The sequence below is a fragment of the Pipra filicauda genome, unplaced genomic scaffold (genome assembly GCF_003945595.2).
Source record: "Pipra filicauda isolate LSUMZ 115617 unplaced genomic scaffold, ASM394559v2 scaffold233_size1220752_pilon, whole genome shotgun sequence".
In the NCBI taxonomy this organism is placed as follows: Eukaryota; Metazoa; Chordata; class Aves; order Passeriformes; family Pipridae; genus Pipra; species Pipra filicauda.
Window position 1 is genome coordinate 1,200,138 of NW_024104347.1, and position 20,499 is coordinate 1,220,636.

The 20,499-nt window shown below is 59.0% G+C and overlaps 4 protein-coding genes across 4 annotated transcripts; all 4 read right to left on the reverse strand.

Moving 5' to 3' along the window:
* Nucleotides 1-337: 337 nt before the first annotated feature.
* LOC113993092 (inositol 1,4,5-trisphosphate receptor-interacting protein-like 1) lies at nt 338-2,041 on the reverse strand. The gene is made up of 2 exons (XM_027730968.2): nt 2,019-2,041; nt 338-1,584 (listed from the first exon to the last, which is right to left on the reverse strand). Exon 2 carries the CDS (start codon nt 1,579-1,581, stop codon nt 652-654), a length of 930 nt encoding a protein of 309 aa, XP_027586769.2. The 5' UTR covers nt 1,582-1,584; nt 2,019-2,041; the 3' UTR covers nt 338-651.
* Nucleotides 2,042-4,698: 2,657 nt separating this feature from the next.
* LOC113993093 (inositol 1,4,5-trisphosphate receptor-interacting protein-like 1) lies at nt 4,699-6,341 on the reverse strand. The gene is made up of 2 exons (XM_027730969.2): nt 6,319-6,341; nt 4,699-5,884 (listed from the first exon to the last, which is right to left on the reverse strand). The coding sequence occupies exon 2, from the start codon at nt 5,879-5,881 to the stop codon at nt 4,952-4,954; it is 930 nt and encodes a 309-aa protein (XP_027586770.2). The 5' UTR covers nt 5,882-5,884; nt 6,319-6,341; the 3' UTR covers nt 4,699-4,951.
* A 2,712-nt stretch (nt 6,342-9,053) lies between these two features.
* LOC120323321 (inositol 1,4,5-trisphosphate receptor-interacting protein-like 1) lies at nt 9,054-10,696 on the reverse strand. The gene is made up of 2 exons (XM_039381610.1): nt 10,674-10,696; nt 9,054-10,239 (listed from the first exon to the last, which is right to left on the reverse strand). Exon 2 carries the CDS (start codon nt 10,234-10,236, stop codon nt 9,307-9,309), a length of 930 nt encoding a protein of 309 aa, XP_039237544.1. The 5' UTR covers nt 10,237-10,239; nt 10,674-10,696; the 3' UTR covers nt 9,054-9,306.
* Nucleotides 10,697-12,362: 1,666 nt separating this feature from the next.
* Nucleotides 12,363-15,057, reverse strand: LOC113992148 (inositol 1,4,5-trisphosphate receptor-interacting protein-like 1). The gene is made up of 2 exons (XM_039381608.1): nt 15,035-15,057; nt 12,363-14,600 (listed from the first exon to the last, which is right to left on the reverse strand). The coding sequence occupies exon 2, from the start codon at nt 14,595-14,597 to the stop codon at nt 13,668-13,670; it is 930 nt and encodes a 309-aa protein (XP_039237542.1). The 5' UTR covers nt 14,598-14,600; nt 15,035-15,057; the 3' UTR covers nt 12,363-13,667.
* Nucleotides 15,058-20,499: the final 5,442 nt, after the last annotated feature.

Below are 20,499 nucleotides of genomic sequence, written 5' to 3' on the forward strand. Positions count from 1 at the left end.
AGACTGCTTGGTGTTGGAAGGCGCCCTAAAGACCATGGAGTTGCAACTGCCTGCACAAAGGAATTCCCAGAGGAATGCCCAAAGTCCCAAGGTCCGCAAAAACTCCCGGTATTTTTGAAGTAAATTCCGTACTTGGCATGGGTGGTGGTATGTTAGTGCCTGAGCAGCTGTATAAGCATACAGCACTGGGCTTTGGGAAAAGGGGTAGGGTGCAAGGAAAGAGAGGAATTAAAGAGGAGAGGGAGAGACAGAGAGAAAAAGGAGAGAGAACTCCCCAGGCAGCCCCAGCCCCAGCCTGGCAGTATGAGAAGCAGAAAAGGCCTTGACACTGGAGAAGCTCTGCTCAATCTTTCTTTTTATTTTCAAGTTTGAAGCAGAAAGGTAGAAAAATAGAACCCCATGTTGAGTAGATGAAGAATATTTAACCCTATACTGACTACCTATCTTAGCCTAACTCTACTCCAAAATAAACGACCCCTTGGCAAAGCACTAAGTTAAAATCCAACTCCCTACGAATCTAAGGCCATACTAAGCCAAACTCTACACAAGCCTGAAACAGCCCTTGGAAAAGCAAAAAATGGAAAATCTAACCCCATACTTAATCTAGGCCTATCCTACTCTAAAACTACATAAGATAAGGGCTGCGCCTGCCTATTCCAGGACCAGGAAGGTGCCCGGGCGGCCCTGCTGCAGTGCCAAGAGCAGCACAGCGCAGAGCCGCACCTGGCCGGGGCCGGTCAGCAGGAGCCTGCAGGAGCGGGAGGAGGGCAGCAGCCGGAGCTGCCAGTCGTGCCACTGAGGCAAACGCTCCCAGGCCGATTCCACCAGTCTGGGCAGCCAGCCGGCGACCTTCTGCACCTCCAAGTGGGAGTCTGTGCAGAGGGTGCGCACGAGGGGCGAGTGCTGATGGTTGTAGGTGGGGTGGACAAAGCAGAAGATGTTCCCCGCCGTCCTGGAACACGAGCACTCCAGCAGCACACGGATGGAGTGTGGCACGTCCATGGCCTCGGGCAGCTGCAGCCGGAAAGAGTGCCAGGGGGGTGGCCTGAGGAAGAGCACCAGCTGGTAGACGGTGCAGTCCCCCAGCTCACGCCAGGACTCCATGCAGGTGCCCTGCTGCCCAGTGGCCAGGTGCAGCTCTGGCATGAAGGTGTTCTGGGACAGCACTTGGCACACCTCCAGGAGGTCCCGCAGCAGCTTCTTCAGGGTCCGGCCCATGAAGGGCAGGTCCTGCAGCGGTGACAGGCTGAGCGCTGCAAAAGGCCCGCCAGCAGCGGCTGCTGCGCTGAGCTCTTCTTGCTCACGGCGCCGGCGAGAGGCCTCCTCCCTTTGCCAGGCCAGCCAGCCCAGCACAGCTGCTGCAGCCAGCCAAAAGAGCCAGTGCTGCAAGATCCAAAGGAGTGGAACATCTTCCAGGGCCCTCCTCCACTCGACTTCCTCCCACAGCTCCGTCATCTGGTCCTCTAGAAAAATCTGCCGTTTCTTCATCCACTGCACAGCGACCGCATCGCTCTGGGGATCCTGTGTCCGCTTGGGCAGGATGGCCAGCACAGCCAGGAGGAGCACAGTTGCTGAATCCATGGCCTGCAGGAGATGAGAGACAAGTTTCTCCAGCGGCTCGGGGTGGGAGGGAGCACGGGGATCAAGGCTTGAAGGGAACGCAGCCCCTGGCTGCAGACGGCACAGGGCCCACCCTGCCCCAGCCGGGACCCTCCTTGTCAGGCCCTGGCTGGGCTGTGCCCCGGCAAAAGGCAAGAGACAGCCGAGCAGAGTCTCCCCTGGCCCCATCCCTGCCACACCACAGCGTCCCCTGGAGCCGGGGGCAGCCGGCCCATCCCCAAAGGCTCTTTGGGCACTTGCCAACACAGAGAGCCCTGAGCACCTGTGTGCCAGGCCCCAGGGGCACAACTCGGCCCTGCCGGGAGGGACTCAGCTTTGGCTCAGGGTTACAACCACCCCCCCTGGGCATCTCCCCCCTCCCCCATCCATCCCAGCCTTCCCCCTGCATCTGCACTCACTGATCGCCCAAGTCCAACTGCCCTGGGGCTGCCTGCTGTGCTCCTCAGGGACAGCTCCCATTGTGACCTGTCCGCTGTGATGTCACAGCCACCAGAGACACATCAGCCGGCCCACAAGCCCCGCCCTTCATCCCCACCCCCCTGCTCAGGGCCTTCTGGGCATCCTCTCTAACACTCAGTGCCAAGTCCTCCTCGGGAGATCCCGGGGGGTCTCTTGGCCAAACGGACAAAGCCCCAGAGCCACCACAGAGAGCCCCGAGCCCCCCGAGACGGCCCCACTGGCACAACTGCGCCTGGCCCCACGGGGCTTCCGTCTCTTGCTTTGGCTTACAAAGTCCCCTGGCCATTTGCCCATTCTCCCATCCAGCCCAGCCCAGCCCAGCTCAGCCCAGCTGTGGAAGTGAGCAAGGAGCTGCAACCATCACAGACCAAAGATTTCCCTGACTGGCAGAATCAGAAGGGGACTGTGAGTTGGAAAGGAGCCTTGAGATGGCACTAAGCTTGGCTTAGCTTGAGCCTGGTCTTCTGGAGGCTAAAGTTTGGCGTGTGCCTCGGCAATAGCAAATAAACCTCGCCAATGGGCAGAGACTCGGACTTGCCTGTTCTCTTTATTCCTAAGGCCGAGCGGCCTTGCAGAAGGAAAGGCTTTGCGTAAGACAGAAGACAGTGCCTCAGGGATACTGTGGGCTGTGGAGATGGGAGGTGCAGCTCTAGCTTGAGCTCCCAGGCGGAAGTTTACCTGTCACCTCGAGAGCTCACTTGCAGACCCTGAAAGTCCTGACGGGACAGAGCAGGCCTACAGCAGGCCTTCCTCTGCTCCACCTGGTTGGCTTTGAATTGCTCCGGCCGGGTGGACGGTAGAGCTCCTAGACAAACGTCATGGCTTTCCCAGGCCTGCCACAGAGGTGGGCTTAGGAGAAGTTTCTGGTTTTGCTGATTGGTTTTGCTCAGAAAGAACGAGCTCCCACAGAGAGACACGGGGCGAGACTCTGCATGGATCAGCCCGGCGAGAGCAATCTTGCCAGCGCCTCCAGACAGACACGGGAGCTTGCGGAGAGAGGCTGTGACCCGAGTCCGGTTGGGGACTGTGCGGCTCCAAGGTCCTCTGCAGATACCAAAGCTTTGGCAACAGAATCCAAGTCCCTTGAATTTGACAGAGCCGGGATGCTTCCCTCTGAGCAGCCGGGGCACAGCATCTAAGGCAGCAAGCGGGTGGGGCAGTGCTGCTGCCACTGTCCGGGTGGACTGGCTCCCTGGGCACCGCGCATGCTTTTGCTGTGGCTTGCGCGGCGCGAGCAGGGTCAGGAAGGCAGAGGAGATGAAAGCTCCCTCTGCTCTCCCCAGGCTGTGTGTGAAGCCAGTGCTGCAGCTGGGTGGGAACAACGGGCGCAGCGGAACAGTGGGCGCAGAGGAGCCCATCCTGTGGGTGCCCCGTGCGTGTCTGGAGGACTTGTGCTGCACTCTCTGCCAAGATGGGCTTCTCGAGTTGCTGCCTTTCAGGTGTCTTCCACCACCCCCAAGGCCTTCTCCAAGAGGGAAAGCACTGGACATGGGCTTTGGGTTTCGGCCTTGCGCTCCGGCCGCACCAGAGCGGTTTGTCCCTCCCCAGTGCGGGTGGGCAATCCCTGCCTCCCAAGCTATGCGGGCCGGGGAGATCCTTGTAGAATTACCACGCAAATAGTCGTGTGTGATCGTCTCTTTCTTTTATTTCTGCTCTGGGCGCAGTAGATCCCGAGCAGCTGCGCCGTGTCTGCACCTGAGAACGTTCCCCGTGCAGTTGCTGCTCTGCTGCTGCCTTCGGTCTCAAGGCTCCACGGGCTGTTCTGAGCCTGACGGCTTGTCCTGCTGCCCCAGGAGTGCTGGAGCAGCCGCCTTGAGAGGGCCTTTGACAGCAGCAGGACGCCACGTGCCTCAGGACTGAGGCACCTTGTGGGCGATGCCCTGCTGGCTGAACGCTTGAAGGTCCAGCCAGAAGGACCGGGACCTTTCTCTCACACTAGTCCAGGTTTCTCCCTTTCCTAGGTGCTTTCCCCTGGGCCTTTGCACACTGTTCCGTTCTGTCTTTCTGGTGCACACCGCCCAAGGTCATGTCCAGCTTAGAAACTGGGCGAGGGAGCTGGAAGGGGGGCCCACCTGGGTTCCGCAAGGGGGGTGTGGCATGGCTCAGCTGTGGGGGAGCCGCTCTATTGGGCACCACTTGTCTGGGCTTTTTCCAAGTAGAGTTACTGAACTCTACTTGGCTTTTTGCTGGAAACCTTTCTAAAAGTTTTGGGGTTGAGTTTTTTAAAACTAAATTGTTAGTCCTAAACTTATCTATTTTTCCCTTATAATTATTAAACTTAACTAAAGTTATACTTAAAGCTATTATGGAACTAGGGTGGCGGGGAAGGGAAGGGGCTTGAGGGGGTGGCTGCTGGGGCTTCATTTCCAGCTGGGATTAAAGCAGGACTGGGGACATGGGGAGCTGGAGGTTAACCTTATCTAACTTTCCATTTAGAGTTTTATAAAACTAAATTCTTATTAAACTGATCTATTGTTAAACTAGCTATTATTCTTATGATTCTTATTATTCTACTTAGGAACTAAACTTACTTAACTGACTTATTAAACTTAATCCTAAACCTATTCTAGAGGGTAGTCCTAAAGTTAATCTTTGTCAACTTCTGTTGACCAAGTTGGAATTTGGATTCTCGTCCCCATTCCACCAGGGTGGCGGGGAACGGAAGGCAGTTGAGGGAGTGGCTGCTGGTGCTCCATTTGCAGCTGGGCTTAAGGCAGAGCAGGGCACATGGGGAGTTGGGAGTAGACAGAGCCAGGACTGCTGCTCTTCAGTCCAGTCAGCACAAGGGTCTGTTGTGCCGTGCCGACTGGGTGCGCTCCCAAGTCGCCGCGCAGCCCCGGCCCAAAGCAGCCCCCGGGAAAGCTGCGCCTGCCTATTCCAGGACCAGGAAGGTGCCCGGGCGGCCCTGCTGCAGTGCCAAGAGCAGCACAGCGCAGAGCCGCACCTGGCCGGGGCCGGTCAGCAGGAGCCTGCAGGAGCGGGAGGAGGGCAGCAGCCGGAGCTGCCAGTCGTGCCACTGAGGCAAACGCTCCCAGGCCGATTCCACCAGTCTGGGCAGCCAGCCGGCGACCTTCTGCACCTCCAAGTGGGAGTCTGTGCAGAGGGTGCGCACGAGGGGCGAGTGCTGATGGTTGTAGGTGGGGTGGACAAAGCAGAAGATGTTCCCCGCCGTCCTGGAACACGAGCACTCCAGCAGCACACGGATGGAGTGTGGCACGTCCATGGCCTCGGGCAGCTGCAGCCGGAAAGAGTGCCAGGGGGGTGGCCTGAGGAAGAGCACCAGCTGGTAGACGGTGCAGTCCCCCAGCTCACGCCAGGACTCCATGCAGGTGCCCTGCTGCCCAGTGGCCAGGTGCAGCTCTGGCATGAAGGTGTTCTGGGACAGCACTTGGCACACCTCCAGGAGGTCCCGCAGCAGCTTCTTCAGGGTCCGGCCCATGAAGGGCAGGTCCTGCAGCGGTGACAGGCTGAGCGCTGCAAAAGGCCCGCCAGCAGCGGCTGCTGCGCTGAGCTCTTCTTGCTCACGGCGCCGGCGAGAGGCCTCCTCCCTTTGCCAGGCCAGCCAGCCCAGCCCAGCTGCTGCAGCCAGCCAGAAGAGCCAGTGCTGCAAGATCCAAAGGAGTGGAACATCTTCCAGGGCCCTCCTCCACTCGACTTCCTCCCACAGCTCCGTCATCTGGTCCTCTAGAAAAATCTGCCGTTTCTTCATCCACTGCACAGCGACCGCATCGCTCTGGGGATCCTGTGTCCGCTTGGGCAGGATGGCCAGCACAGCCAGGAGGAGCACAGTTGCTGAATCCATGGCCTGCAGGAGATGAGAGACAAGTTTCTCCAGCGGCTCGGGGTGGGAGGGAGCACGGGGATCAAGGCTTGAAGGGAACGCAGCCCCTGGCTGCAGACGGCACAGGGCCCACCCTGCCCCAGCCGGGACCCTCCTTGTCAGGCCCTGGCTGGGCTGTGCCCCGGCAAAAGGCAAGAGACAGCCGAGCAGAGTCTCCCCTGGCCCCATCCCTGCCACACCACAGCGTCCCCTGGAGCCGGGGGCAGCCGGCCCATCCCCAAAGGCTCTTTGGGCACTTGCCAACACAGAGAGCCCTGAGCACCTGTGTGCCAGGCCCCAGGGGCACAACTCGGCCCTGCCGGGAGGGACTCAGCTTTGGCTCAGGGTTACAACCACCCCCCCTGGGCATCTTCCCCCTCCCCCATCCATCCCAGCCTTCCCCCTGCATCTGCACTCACTGATCGCCCAAGTCCAACTGCCCTGGGGCTGCCTGCTGTGCTCCTTAGGGACAGCTCCCATTGTGACCTGTCCGCTGTGATGTCACAGCCACCAGAGACACATCAGCCGGCCCACAAGCCCCGCCCTTCATCCCCACCCCCCTGCTCAGGGCCTTCTGGGCATCCTCTCTAACACTCAGTGCCAAGTCCTCCTCGGGAGATCCCGGGGGGTCTCTTGGCCAAACGGACAAAGCCCCAGAGCCACCACAGAGAGCCCCGAGCCCCCCGAGACGGCCCCACTGGCACAACTGCGCCTGGCCCCACGGGGCTTCCGTCTCTTGCTTTGGCTTACAAAGTCCCCTGGCCATTTGCCCATTCTCCCATCCAGCCCAGCCCAGCCCAGCTCAGCCCAGCTGTGGAAGTGAGCAAGGAGCTGCAACCATCACAGACCAAAGATTTCCCTGGCTGGCAGAATCAGAAGGGGACTGTGAGTTGGAAAGGAGCCTTGAGATGGCACTAAGCTTGGCTTAGCTTGAGCCTGGTCTTCTGGAGGCTAAAGTTTGGCGTGTGCCTCGGCAATAGCAAATAAACCTCGCCAATGGGCAGAGACTCGGACTTGCCTGTTCTCTTTATTCCTAAGGCCGAGCGGCCTTGCAGAAGGAAAGGCTTTGCGTAAGACAGAAGACAGTGCCTCAGGGATACTGTGGGCTGTGGAGATGGGAGGTGCAGCTCTAGCTTGAGCTCCCAGGCGGAAGTTTACCTGTCACCTCGAGAGCTCACTTGCAGACCCTGAAAGTCCTGACGGGACAGAGCAGGCCTACAGCAGGCCTTCCTCTGCTCCACCTGGTTGGCTTTGAATTGCTCCGGCCGGGTGGACGGTAGAGCTCCTAGACAAACGTCATGGCTTTCCCAGGCCTGCCACAGAGGTGGGCTTAGGAGAAGTTTCTGGTTTTGCTGATTGGTTTTGCTTAGCAAGAACAAGCTCCCACAGAGAGACACGGGCAAGAGACTCTGCATGGATCAGCCCGGCGAGAACAATATTGCCAGCGCCTCCAGACAGACACGGGAGCTTGCGGAGAGAGGCTGTGACCCGAGTCCGGTTGGGGATTGTGCGGCTCCAAGGTCCTCTGCAGATACCAAAGCTTTGGCAACAGAATCCAAGTCCCTTGAATTTGACAGAGCCGGGATGCTTCCCTCTGAGCAGCCGGGGCACAGCATCTAAGGCAGCAAGCGGGTGGGGCAGTGCTGCTGCCACTGTCCGGGTGGACTGGCTCCCTGGGCACCGCGCATGCTTTTGCTGTGGCTTGCGCGGCGCGAGCAGGGTCAGGAAGGCAGAGGAGATGAAAGCTCCCTCTGCTCTCCCCAGGCTGTGTGTGAAGCCAGTGCTGCAGCTGGGTGGGAACAACGGGCACAGCGGAACAGTGGGCGCAGAGGAGCCCATCCTGTGGGTGCCCCGTGCGTGTCTGGAGGACTTGTGCTGCACTCTCTGCCAAGATGGGCTTCTCGAGTTGCTGCCTTTCAGGTGTCTTCCACCACCCCCAAGGCCTTCTCCAAGAGGGAAAGCACTGGACGTGGGCTTTGGGTTTCGGCCTTGCGCTCCGGCCGCACCAGAGCGGTTTGTCCCTCACCAGTGCGGGTGGGCAATCCCTGCCTCCCAAGCTATGCGGGCCGGGGAGATCCTTGTAGAATTACCACGCAAATAGTCGTGTGTGATCGTCTCTTTCTTTTATTTCTGCTCTGGGCGCAGTAGATCCCGAGCAGCTGCGCCGTGTCTGCACCTGAGAACGTTCCCCGTGCAGTTGCTGCTCTGCTGCTGCCTTCGGTCTCAAGGCTCCACGGGCTGTTCTGAGCCTGACGGCTTGTCCTGCTGCCCCAGGAGTGCTGGAGCAGCCGCCTTGAGAGGGCCTTTGACAGCAGCAGGACGCCACGTGCCTCAGGACTGAGGCACCTTGTGGGCGATGCCCTGCTGGCTGAACGCTTGAAGGTCCAGCCAGAAGGACCGGGACCTTTCTCTCACACTAGTCCAGGTTTCTCCCTTTCCTAGGTGCTTTCCCCTGGGCCTTTGCACACTGTTCCGTTCTGTCTTTCTGGTGCACACCGCCCAAGGTCATGTCCAGCTTAGAAACTGGGCGAGGGAGCTGGAAGGGGGGCCCACCTGGGTTCCGCAAGGGGGGTGTGGCATGGCTCAGCTGTGGGGGAGCCGCTCTATTGGGCACCACTTGTCTGGGCTTTTTCCAAGTAGAGTTACTGAACTCTACTGTAACTCTACTGTTACTGTAACTCTACTGTAGAGTTACAGTAGAGTTACTGAACTCTACTTGGCTTTTTGCTGGAAACCTTTCTAAAAGTTTTGGGGTTGAGTTTTTTAAAACTAAATTGTTAGTCCTAAACTTATCTATTTTTCACTTATAATTATTAAACTTAACTAAAGTTATACTTAAAGCTATTATGGAACTAGGGTGGCGGGGAAGGGAAGGGGCTTGAGGGGGTGGCTGCTGGGGCTTCATTTCCAGCTGGGATTAAAGCAGGACTGGGGACATGGGGAGCTGGAGGTTAACCTTATCTAACTTTCCATTTAGAGTTTTATAAAACTAAATTCTTATTAAACTGATCTATTGTTAAACTAGCTATTATTCTTATGATATTTCTACTTAGGAACTAAACTTACTTAACTGACTTATTAAACTTAATCCTAAACCTATTCTAGAGGGTAGTCCTAAAGTTAATCTTTGTCAACTTCTGTTGACCAAGTTGGAATTTGGATTCTCGTCCCCATTCCACCAGGGTGGCGGGGAACGGAAGGCAGTTGAGGGAGTGGCTGCTGGTGCTCCATTTGCAGCTGGGCTTAAGGCAGAGCAGGGCACATGGGGAGTTGGGAGTAGACAGAGCCAGGACTGCTGCTCTTCAGTCCAGTCAGCACAAGGGTCTGTTGTGCCGTGCCGACTGGGTGCGCTCCCAAGTCGCCGCGCAGCCCCGGCCCAAAGCAGCCCCCGGGAAAGCTGCGCCTGCCTATTCCAGGACCAGGAAGGTGCCCGGGCGGCCCTGCTGCAGTGCCAAGAGCAGCACAGCGCAGAGCCGCACCTGGCCGGGGCCGGTCAGCAGGAGCCTGCAGGAGCGGGAGGAGGGCAGCAGCCGGAGCTGCCAGTCGTGCCACTGAGGCAAACGCTCCCAGGCCGATTCCACCAGTCTGGGCAGCCAGCCGGCGACCTTCTGCACCTCCAAGTGGGAGTCTGTGCAGAGGGTGCGCACGAGGGGCGAGTGCTGATGGTTGTAGGTGGGGTGGACAAAGCAGAAGATGTTCCCCGCCGTCCTGGAACACGAGCACTCCAGCAGCACACGGATGGAGTGTGGCACGTCCATGGCCTCGGGCAGCTGCAGCCGGAAAGAGTGCCAGGGGGGTGGCCTGAGGAAGAGCACCAGCTGGTAGACGGTGCAGTCCCCCAGCTCACGCCAGGACTCCATGCAGGTGCCCTGCTGCCCAGTGGCCAGGTGCAGCTCTGGCATGAAGGTGTTCTGGGACAGCACTTGGCACACCTCCAGGAGGTCCCGCAGCAGCTTCTTCAGGGTCCGGCCCATGAAGGGCAGGTCCTGCAGCGGTGACAGGCTGAGCGCTGCAAAAGGCCCGCCAGCAGCGGCTGCTGCGCTGAGCTCTTCTTGCTCACGGCGCCGGCGAGAGGCCTCCTCCCTTTGCCAGGCCAGCCAGCCCAGCCCAGCTGCTGCAGCCAGCCAGAAGAGCCAGTGCTGCAAGATCCAAAGGAGTGGAACATCTTCCAGGGCCCTCCTCCACTCGACTTCCTCCCACAGCTCCGTCATCTGGTCCTCTAGAAAAATCTGCCGTTTCTTCATCCACTGCACAGCGACCGCATCGCTCTGGGGATCCTGTGTCCGCTTGGGCAGGATGGCCAGCACAGCCAGGAGGAGCACAGTTGCTGAATCCATGGCCTGCAGGAGATGAGAGACAAGTTTCTCCAGCGGCTCGGGGTGGGAGGGAGCACGGGGATCAAGGCTTGAAGGGAACGCAGCCCCTGGCTGCAGACGGCACAGGGCCCACCCTGCCCCAGCCGGGACCCTCCTTGTCAGGCCCTGGCTGGGCTGTGCCCCGGCAAAAGGCAAGAGACAGCCGAGCAGAGTCTCCCCTGGCCCCATCCCTGCCACACCACAGCGTCCCCTGGAGCCGGGGGCAGCCGGCCCATCCCCAAAGGCTCTTTGGGCACTTGCCAACACAGAGAGCCCTGAGCACCTGTGTGCCAGGCCCCAGGGGCACAACTCGGCCCTGCCGGGAGGGACTCAGCTTTGGCTCAGGGTTACAACCACCCCCCCTGGGCATCTTCCCCCTCCCCCATCCATCCCAGCCTTCCCCCTGCATCTGCACTCACTGATCGCCCAAGTCCAACTGCCCTGGGGCTGCCTGCTGTGCTCCTTAGGGACAGCTCCCATTGTGACCTGTCCGCTGTGATGTCACAGCCACCAGAGACACATCAGCCGGCCCACAAGCCCCGCCCTTCATCCCCACCCCCCTGCTCAGGGCCTTCTGGGCATCCTCTCTAACACTCAGTGCCAAGTCCTCCTCGGGAGATCCCGGGGGGTCTCTTGGCCAAACGGACAAAGCCCCAGAGCCACCACAGAGAGCCCCGAGCCCCCCGAGACGGCCCCACTGGCACAACTGCGCCTGGCCCCACGGGGCTTCCGTCTCTTGCTTTGGCTTACAAAGTCCCCTGGCCATTTGCCCATTCTCCCATCCAGCCCAGCCCAGCCCAGCTCAGCCCAGCTGTGGAAGTGAGCAAGGAGCTGCAACCATCACAGACCAAAGATTTCCCTGGCTGGCAGAATCAGAAGGGGACTGTGAGTTGGAAAGGAGCCTTGAGATGGCACTAAGCTTGGCTTAGCTTGAGCCTGGTCTTCTGGAGGCTAAAGTTTGGCGTGTGCCTCGGCAATAGCAAATAAACCTCGCCAATGGGCAGAGACTCGGACTTGCCTGTTCTCTTTATTCCTAAGGCCGAGCGGCCTTGCAGAAGGAAAGGCTTTGCGTAAGACAGAAGACAGTGCCTCAGGGATACTGTGGGCTGTGGAGATGGGAGGTGCAGCTCTAGCTTGAGCTCCCAGGCGGAAGTTTACCTGTCACCTCGAGAGCTCACTTGCAGACCCTGAAAGTCCTGACGGGACAGAGCAGGCCTACAGCAGGCCTTCCTCTGCTCCACCTGGTTGGCTTTGAATTGCTCCGGCCGGGTGGACGGTAGAGCTCCTAGACAAACGTCATGGCTTTCCCAGGCCTGCCACAGAGGTGGGCTTAGGAGAAGTTTCTGGTTTTGCTGATTGGTTTTGCTTAGCAAGAACAAGCTCCCACAGAGAGACACGGGCAAGAGACTCTGCATGGATCAGCCCGGCGAGAACAATATTGCCAGCGCCTCCAGACAGACACGGGAGCTTGCGGAGAGAGGCTGTGACCCGAGTCCGGTTGGGGATTGTGCGGCTCCAAGGTCCTCTGCAGATACCAAAGCTTTGGCAACAGAATCCAAGTCCCTTGAATTTGACAGAGCCGGGATGCTTCCCTCTGAGCAGCCGGGGCACAGCATCTAAGGCAGCAAGCGGGTGGGGCAGTGCTGCTGCCACTGTCCGGGTGGACTGGCTCCCTGGGCACCGCGCATGCTTTTGCTGTGGCTTGCGCGGCGCGAGCAGGGTCAGGAAGGCAGAGGAGATGAAAGCTCCCTCTGCTCTCCCCAGGCTGTGTGTGAAGCCAGTGCTGCAGCTGGGTGGGAACAACGGGCACAGCGGAACAGTGGGCGCAGAGGAGCCCATCCTGTGGGTGCCCCGTGCGTGTCTGGAGGACTTGTGCTGCACTCTCTGCCAAGATGGGCTTCTCGAGTTGCTGCCTTTCAGGTGTCTTCCACCACCCCCAAGGCCTTCTCCAAGAGGGAAAGCACTGGACGTGGGCTTTGGGTTTCGGCCTTGCGCTCCGGCCGCACCAGAGCGGTTTGTCCCTCACCAGTGCGGGTGGGCAATCCCTGCCTCCCAAGCTATGCGGGCCGGGGAGATCCTTGTAGAATTACCACGCAAATAGTCGTGTGTGATCGTCTCTTTCTTTTATTTCTGCTCTGGGCGCAGTAGATCCCGAGCAGCTGCGCCGTGTCTGCACCTGAGAACGTTCCCCGTGCAGTTGCTGCTCTGCTGCTGCCTTCGGTCTCAAGGCTCCACGGGCTGTTCTGAGCCTGACGGCTTGTCCTGCTGCCCCAGGAGTGCTGGAGCAGCCGCCTTGAGAGGGCCTTTGACAGCAGCAGGACGCCACGTGCCTCAGGACTGAGGCACCTTGTGGGCGATGCCCTGCTGGCTGAACGCTTGAAGGTCCAGCCAGAAGGACCGGGACCTTTCTCTCACACTAGTCCAGGTTTCTCCCTTTCCTAGGTGCTTTCCCCTGGGCCTTTGCACACTGTTCCGTTCTGTCTTTCTGGTGCACACCGCCCAAGGTCATGTCCAGCTTAGAAACTGGGCGAGGGAGCTGGAAGGGGGGCCCACCTGGGTTCCGCAAGGGGGGTGTGGCATGGCTCAGCTGTGGGGGAGCCGCTCTATTGGGCACCACTTGTCTGGGCTTTTTCCAAGTAGAGTTACTGAACTCTACTGTAACTCTACTGTTACTGTAACTCTACTGTAGAGTTACAGTAGAGTTACTGAACTCTACTTGGCTTTTTGCTGGAAACCTTTCTAAAAGTTTTGGGGTTGAGTTTTTTAAAACTAAATTGTTAGTCCTAAACTTATCTATTTTTCACTTATAATTATTAAACTTAACTAAAGTTATACTTAAAGCTATTATGGAACTAGGGTGGCGGGGAAGGGAAGGGGCTTGAGGGGGTGGCTGCTGGGGCTTCATTTCCAGCTGGGATTAAAGCAGGACTGGGGACATGGGGAGCTGGAGGTTAACCTTATCTAACTTTCCATTTAGAGTTTTATAAAACTAAATTCTTATTAAACTGATCTATTGTTAAACTAGCTATTATTCTTATTATTCTTATTATTATACTTAGGAACTAAACTTACTTAACTGACTTATTAAACTTAATCCTAAACCTATTCTAGAGGGTAGTCCTAAAGTTAATCTTTGTCAACTTCTGTTGACAAAGTTGGAATTTGGATTCTCGTCCCCATTCCACCAGGGTGGCGGGGAACGGAAGGCAGTTGAGGGAGTGGCTGCTGGTGCTCCATTTGCAGCTGGGCTTAAGGCAGAGCAGGGCACATGGGGAGTTGGGAGTAGACAGAGCCAGGACTGCTGCTCTTCAGTCCAGTCAGCACAAGGGTCTGTTGTGCCGTGCCGACTGGGTGCGCTCCCAAGTCGCCGCGCAGCCCCGGCCCAAAGCAGCCCCCGGGAAAGCTGCGCCTGCCTATTCCAGGACCAGGAAGGTGCCCGGGCGGCCCTGCTGCAGTGCCAAGAGCAGCACAGCGCAGAGCCGCACCTGGCCGGGGCCGGTCAGCAGGAGCCTGCAGGAGCGGGAGGAGGGCAGCAGCCGGAGCTGCCAGTCGTGCCACTGAGGCAAACGCTCCCAGGCCGATTCCACCAGTCTGGGCAGCCAGCCGGCGACCTTCTGCACCTCCAAGTGGGAGTCTGTGCAGAGGGTGCGCACGAGGGGCGAGTGCTGATGGCTGTAGGTGGGGTGGACAAAGCAGAAGATGTTCCCCGCCGTCCTGGAACACGAGCACTCCAGCAGCACACGGATGGAGTGTGGCACGTCCATGGCGTCGGGCAGCTGCAGCCGGAAAGAGTGCCAGGGGGGTGGCCTGAGGAAGAGCACCAGCTGGTAGACGGTGCAGTCCCCCAGCTCACGCCAGGACTCCATGCAGGTGCCCTGCTGCCCAGTGGCCAGGTGCAGCTCTGGCATGAAGGTGTTCTGGGACAGCACTTGGCACACCTCCAGGAGGTCCCGCAGCAGCTTCTTCAGGGTCCGGCCCATGAAGGGCAGGTCCTGCAGCGGTGACAGGCTGAGCGCTGCAAAAGGCCCGCCAGCAGCGGCTGCTGCGCTGAGCTCTTCTTGCTCACGGCGCCGGCGAGAGGCCTCCTCCCTTTGCCAGGCCAGCCAGCCCAGCACAGCTGCTGCAGCCAGCCAGAAGAGCCAGTGCTGCAAGATCCAAAGGAGTGGAACATCTTCCAGGGCCCTCCTCCACTCGACTTCCTCCCACAGCTCCGTCATCTGGTCCTCTAGAAAAATCTGCCGTTTCTTCATCCACTGCACAGCGACCGCATCGCTCTGGGGATCCTGTGTCCGCTTGGGCAGGATGGCCAGCACAGCCAGGAGGAGCACAGTTGCTGAATCCATGGCCTGCAGGAGATGAGAGACAAGTTTCTCCAGCGGCTCGGGGTGGGAGGGAGCACGGGGATCAAGGCTTGAAGGGAACGCAGCCCCTGGCTGCAGACGGCACAGGGCCCACCCTGCCCCAGCCGGGACCCTCCTTGTCAGGCCCTGGCTGGGCTGTGCCCCGGCAAAAGGCAAGAGACAGCCGAGCAGAGTCTCCCCTGGCCCCATCCCTGCCACACCACAGCGTCCCCTGGAGCCGGGGGCAGCCGGCCCATCCCCAAAGGCTCTTTGGGCACTTGCCAACACAGAGAGCCCTGAGCACCTGTGTGCCAGGCCCCAGGGGCACAACTCGGCCCTGCCGGGAGGGACTCAGCTTTGGCTCAGGGTTACAACCACCCCCCCTGGGCATCTCCCCCCTCCCCCATCCATCCCAGCCTTCCCCCTGCATCTGCACTCACTGATCGCCCAAGTCCAACTGCCCTGGGGCTGCCTGCTGTGCTCCTTAGGGACAGCTCCCATTGTGACCTGTCCGCTGTGATGTCACAGCCACCAGAGACACATCAGCCGGCCCACAAGCCCCGCCCTTCATCCCCACCCCCCTGCTCAGGGCCTTCTGGGCATCCTCTCTAACACTCAGTGCCAAGTCCTCCTCGGGAGATCCCGGGGGGTCTCTTGGCCAAACGGACAAAGCCCCAGAGCCACCACAGAGAGCCCCGAGCCCCCCCGAGACGGCCCCACTGGCACAACTGCGCCTGGCCCCACGGGGCTTCCGTCTCTTGCTTTGGCTTACAAAGTCCCCTGGCCATTTGCCCCTTCCCCCATCCAGCCCAGCCCAGCCCAGCTCAGCCCAGCTGTGGAAGTGAGGCAGGAGCTGCAACCATCACAGACCAAAGATTTCCCTGGCTGGCAGAATCTGAAGGGGCCTGTGAGTTGCAAAGGAGCCTTGAGATGGCGCTAAGCTTGGCTTAGCTTGAGCCTGGTCTTCTGGTGGCTAAAGTCTGGCGTGTGCCTCGGCAATAGCAAATAAACCTCGCCAATGGGCAGAGACTCGGACTTGCCTGTTCTCTTTATTCCTAAGGCCGAGCGGCCTTGAAGAAGGAAAGGCTTTGCGTAAGACAGAAGACAGTGCCTCAGGGATACTGTGGGCTGTGGAGACGGGAGGTGCAGCTCTAGCTTGAGCTCCCAGGCGGAAGTTTACCTGTCACCTCGAGAGCTCACTTGCAGACCCTGAAAGTCCTGACGGGACAGAGCAGGCCTACAGCAGGTCTTCCTCTGCTCCACCTGGTTGGCTTTGAATTGCTCCGGCCGGGTGGACGGTAGAGCTCCTAGACAAACGTCATGGCTTTCCCAGGCCTGCCACAGAGGTGGGCTTAGGAGAAGTTTCTAGTTTTGCTGATTGGTTTTGCTCAGAAAGAACGAGCTCCCACAGAGAGACAGGGGCAAGAGACTCTGCATGGATCAGCCCGGCGAGAGCAATCTTGCCAGCGCCTCCAGACAGACACGGGAGCTTGCGGAGAGAGGCTGTGACCCGAGTCCGGTTGGGGACTGTGCGGCTCCAAGGTCCTCTGCAGATACCAAAGCTTTGGCAACAGAATCCAAGTCCCTTGAATTTGACAGAGCTGGGATGCTTCCCTCTGAGCAGCCGGGGCACAGCATCTAAGGCAGCAAGCGGGTGGGGCAGTGCTGCTGCCACTGTCCGGGTGGACTGGCTCCCTGGGCACCGCGCATGCTTTTGCTGTGGCTTGTGCGCCGCGAGCAGAGTCAGGAAGGCAGAGGAGATGAAAGCTCCCTCTGCTCTCCCCAGGCTGTGTGTGAAGCCAGTGCTGCAGCTGGGTGGGAACAACGGGCACAGCGGAACAGTGGGCGCAGAGGAGCCCATCCTGTGGGTGCCCCGTGCGTGTTTGGAGGACTTGTGCTGCACTCTCTGCCAAGATGGGCTTCTCGAGTTACTGCCTTTCAGGTGTCTTCCACCACCCCCAAGGCCTTCTCCAAGAGGGAAAGCACTGGACGTGGGCTTTGGGTTTCGGCCTTGCGCTCCGGCCGCACCAGAGCGGTTTGTCCCTCCCCAGTGCGGGTGGGCAATCCCTGCCTCCCAAGCTATGCGGGCCGGGGAGCTCCTTGTAGAATTACCACGCAAATAGTCGTGTGTGATCGTCTCTTTCTTTTATTTCTGCTCTGGGCGCAGTAGATCCCGAGCAGCTGCGCCGTGTCTGCACCTGCGAACGTTCCCCGTGCAGTTGCTGCTCTGCTGCTGCCTTCGGTCTCAAGGCTCCACGGGCTGTTCTGAGGCATGACGGTTGTAATGAGACCCAGGAGTGGCTGGAGCAGCCGCCTTGAGAGGGCCTTTGACAGCAGCAGGACGCCACGTGCCTCAGGACTGAGGCACCTTGTGGGCGATGCCCTGCTGGCTGAACGCTTGAAGGTCCAGCCAGAAGGACCGGGACCTTTCTCTCACACTAGTCCAGGTTTCTCCCTTTCCTAGGTGCTTTCCCCTGGGCCTTTGCACACTGTTCCGTTCTGTCTTTCTGGTGCACACCGCCCAAGGTCATGTCCAGCTTAGAAACTGGGCGAGGGAGCTGGAAGGGGGGCCCACCTGGGTTCCGCAAGGGGGGTGTGGCATGGCTCAGCTGTGGGGGAGCCGCTCTATTGGGCACCACTTGTCTGGGCTTTTTCCAAGTAGAGTTACTGAACTCTACTGTAACTCTACTGTTAGTGTAAACTCTACTGTTACTGTAACTCTACTGTAGAGTTACAGTAGAGTTACTGAACTCTACTTGGCTTTTTGCTGGAAACCTTTCTAAAAGTTTTGGGGTTGAGTTTTTTAAAACTAAATTGTTAGTCCTAAACTTATCTATTTTTCACTTATAATTATTAAACTTAACTAAAGTTATACTTAAAGCTATTATGGAACTAGGGTGGCGGGGAAGGGAAGGGGCTTGAGGGGGTGGCTGGGGGTTCATTTTTCCAGTTGGGATTCTTAACAGCCGGACTGGGGACAGGGGAAAGCTGGCGGTTCACCTTATCAAATTTCCATGTAGTGTTTTATTAAAACTCCACAATTCTGATTTAACACGATCTATCGTCAACAGTATTTTCTTATTATTGTATTATTATTAATTAGGAACAAACACTTACATGAACTGATTATAACTTAATCCTAAAAACTATTTAGCGGTAGTCCTAAGTTAAATCTTTGTAACACTTTGTGTCAAAGTTGGGATTTGGATTCTGTCCCCATTCACCAGGGTGCGGGTGGGAAACGGACGGCAGTTGAGGGAGTGGATGTGGTTTGCTACTTGCAGCTGGTGCGTAAGGCACAGAAGGGCACATGGGGAGTTGGGAGCGACAGTCCAGAACTGCTGCTCTCTTCTCAGTCCAGTCAGCACAAGGGTCTGTTGTGCCGTGCCGACTGGGTGCGCTCCCAAGTCGCCGCGCAGCCCCGGCCCAAAGCAGCCCCCGGGAAAGCTGCGCCTGCCTATTCCAGGAGCAGGAAGGTGCCCGGGCGGCCCTGCTGCAGTGCCAAGAGCAGCACAGCGCAGAGCTGCACCTGGCCGGGGCCGGTCAGCAGGAGCCTGCAGGAGCGGGAGGAGGGCAGCAGCCGGAGCTGCCAGTCGTGCCACTGAGGCAAACGCTCCCAGGCCGATTCCACCAGTCTGGGCAGCCAGCCGGCGACCTTCTGCACCTCCAAGTGGGAGTCTGTGCAGAGGGTGCGCACGAGGGGCGAGTGCTGGTGGTTGTAGGTGGGGTGGACAAAGCAGAAGATGTTCCCCGCCGTCCTGGAACACGAGCACTCCAGCAGCACACGGATGGAGTGTGGCACGTCCATGGCGTCGGGCAGCTGCAGCCGGAAAGAGTGCCAGGGGGGTGGCCTGAGGAAGAGCAGCAGCTGGTAGACGGTGCAGTCCCCCAGCTCACGCCAGGACTCGATGCAGGTGCCCTGCTGCCCAGTGGCCAGGTGCAGCTCTGGCATGAAGGTGTTCTGGGAGAGCACCTGGCACACCTCCAGGAGGTCCCGCAGCAGCTTCTTCAGGGTCCGGCCCATGAAGGGCAGGTCCTGCAGCGGTGACAGGCTGAGCGCTGCAAAAGGCCCGCCAGCAGCGGCTGCTGCGCTGAGCTCTTCTTGCTCACGGCGCCGGCGAGAGGCCTCCTCCCTTTGCCAGGCCAGCCAGCCCAGCACAGCTGCTGCAGCCAGCCAGAAGAGCCAGTGCTGCAAGATCCAAAGGAGTGGAACATCTTCCAGGGCCCTCCTCCACTCGACTTCCTCCCACAGCTCCGTCATCTTCTGCTCCACAAAAAGCGCACGCTCGGTCATCCGCCGCGCGCTGACCGCATCGCTCTGGGGATCCTGTGTCGTCTTGGGCAGGATGGCCAGCACAGCCAGGAGGAGCAGAGTTGCTGAATCCATGGCCTGCAGGAGATGAGAGACAAGTTTCCCCAGCGGCCCTGGCTGGGCTGTGCCCCGGCAAAAGGCAAGAGACAGCCGAGCAGAGTCTCCCCAGGCCCCATCCCCGCCACACCACAGCGTCCCGTGGAGCCGGGGGCAGCCGGCCCATCCCCAAAGGCTCTTTGGGCACTTGCCAACACAGAGAGCCCTGAGCACCTGTGTGCCAGGCCCCCGGGGCACAACTCGGCCCTGCCGGGAGGGACTCAGCTTTGGCTCAGGGTTACAACCCCCCCTGGGCATCTCCCCCCTCCCCCATCCATCCCAGCCTTCCCCCTGCATCTGCACTCACTGATCGCCCAAGTCCAACTGCCCTGGGGCTGCCTGCTGTGCTCCTTAGGGACAGCTCCCATTGTGACCTGTCCGCTGTGATGTCACAGCCACCAGAGACACATCAGCCGGCCCACAAGCCCCGCCCTTCATCCCCACCCCCCTGCTCAGGGCCTTCTGGGCATCCTCTCTAACACTCAGTGCCAACTCCTCCTCGGGAGATGCCGGGGGGTCTCTTGGCCAAACGGACAAAGCCCCAGAGCCACCACAGAGAGCCCCGAGCCCCCCCGAGACGGCCCCACTGGCACAACTGCGCCTGGCCCCACGGGGCTTCCGTCTCTTGCTTTGGCTTACAAAGTCCCCTGGCCATTTGCCCCTTCCCCCATCCAGCCCAGCCCAGCCCAGCCCAGCCCAGCCCAGCTGTGGAAGTGAGCCAGGAGCTGCAACCATCACAGACCAAAGATTTCCCTGGCTGGCAGAATCTGAAGGGGCCTGTGAGTTGCAAAGGAGCCTTGAGATGGCGCTAAGCTTGGCTTAGCTTGAGCCTGGTCTTCTGGTGGCTAAAGTCTGGCGTGTGCCTCGGCAATAGCAAATAAACCTCGCCAATGGGCAGAGACTCGGACTTGCCTGTTCTCTTTATTCCTAAGGCCGAGCGGCCTTGAAGAAGGAAAGGCTTTGCGTAAGACAGAAGACAGTGCCTCAGGGATACTGTGGGCTGTGGAGACGGGAGGTGCAGCTCTAGCTTGAGCTCCCAGGCGGAAGTTTACCTGTCACCTCGAGAGCTCACTTGCAGACCCTGAAAGTCCTGACGGGACAGAGCAGGCCTACAGCAGGTCTTCCTCTGCTCCACCTGGTTGGCTTTGAATTGCTCCGGCCAGGTGGACGGTAGAGCTCCTAGACAAACGTCATGGCTTTCCCAGGCCTGCCACAGAGGTGGGCTTAGGAGAAGTTTCTAGTTTTGCTGATTGGTTTTGCTCAGAAAGAACGAGCTCCCACAGAGAGACAGGGGCGAGAGACTCTGCATGGATCAGCCTGGCGAGAGCAATCTTGCCAGCGCCTCCAGACAGACACGGGAGCTTGCGGAGAGAGGCTGTGACCCGAGTCCGGTTGGGGACTGTGCGGCTCCAAGGTCCTCTGCAGATACCAAAGCTTTGGCAACAGAATCCAAGTCCCTTGAATTTGACAGAGCTGGGATGCTTCCCTCTGAGCAGC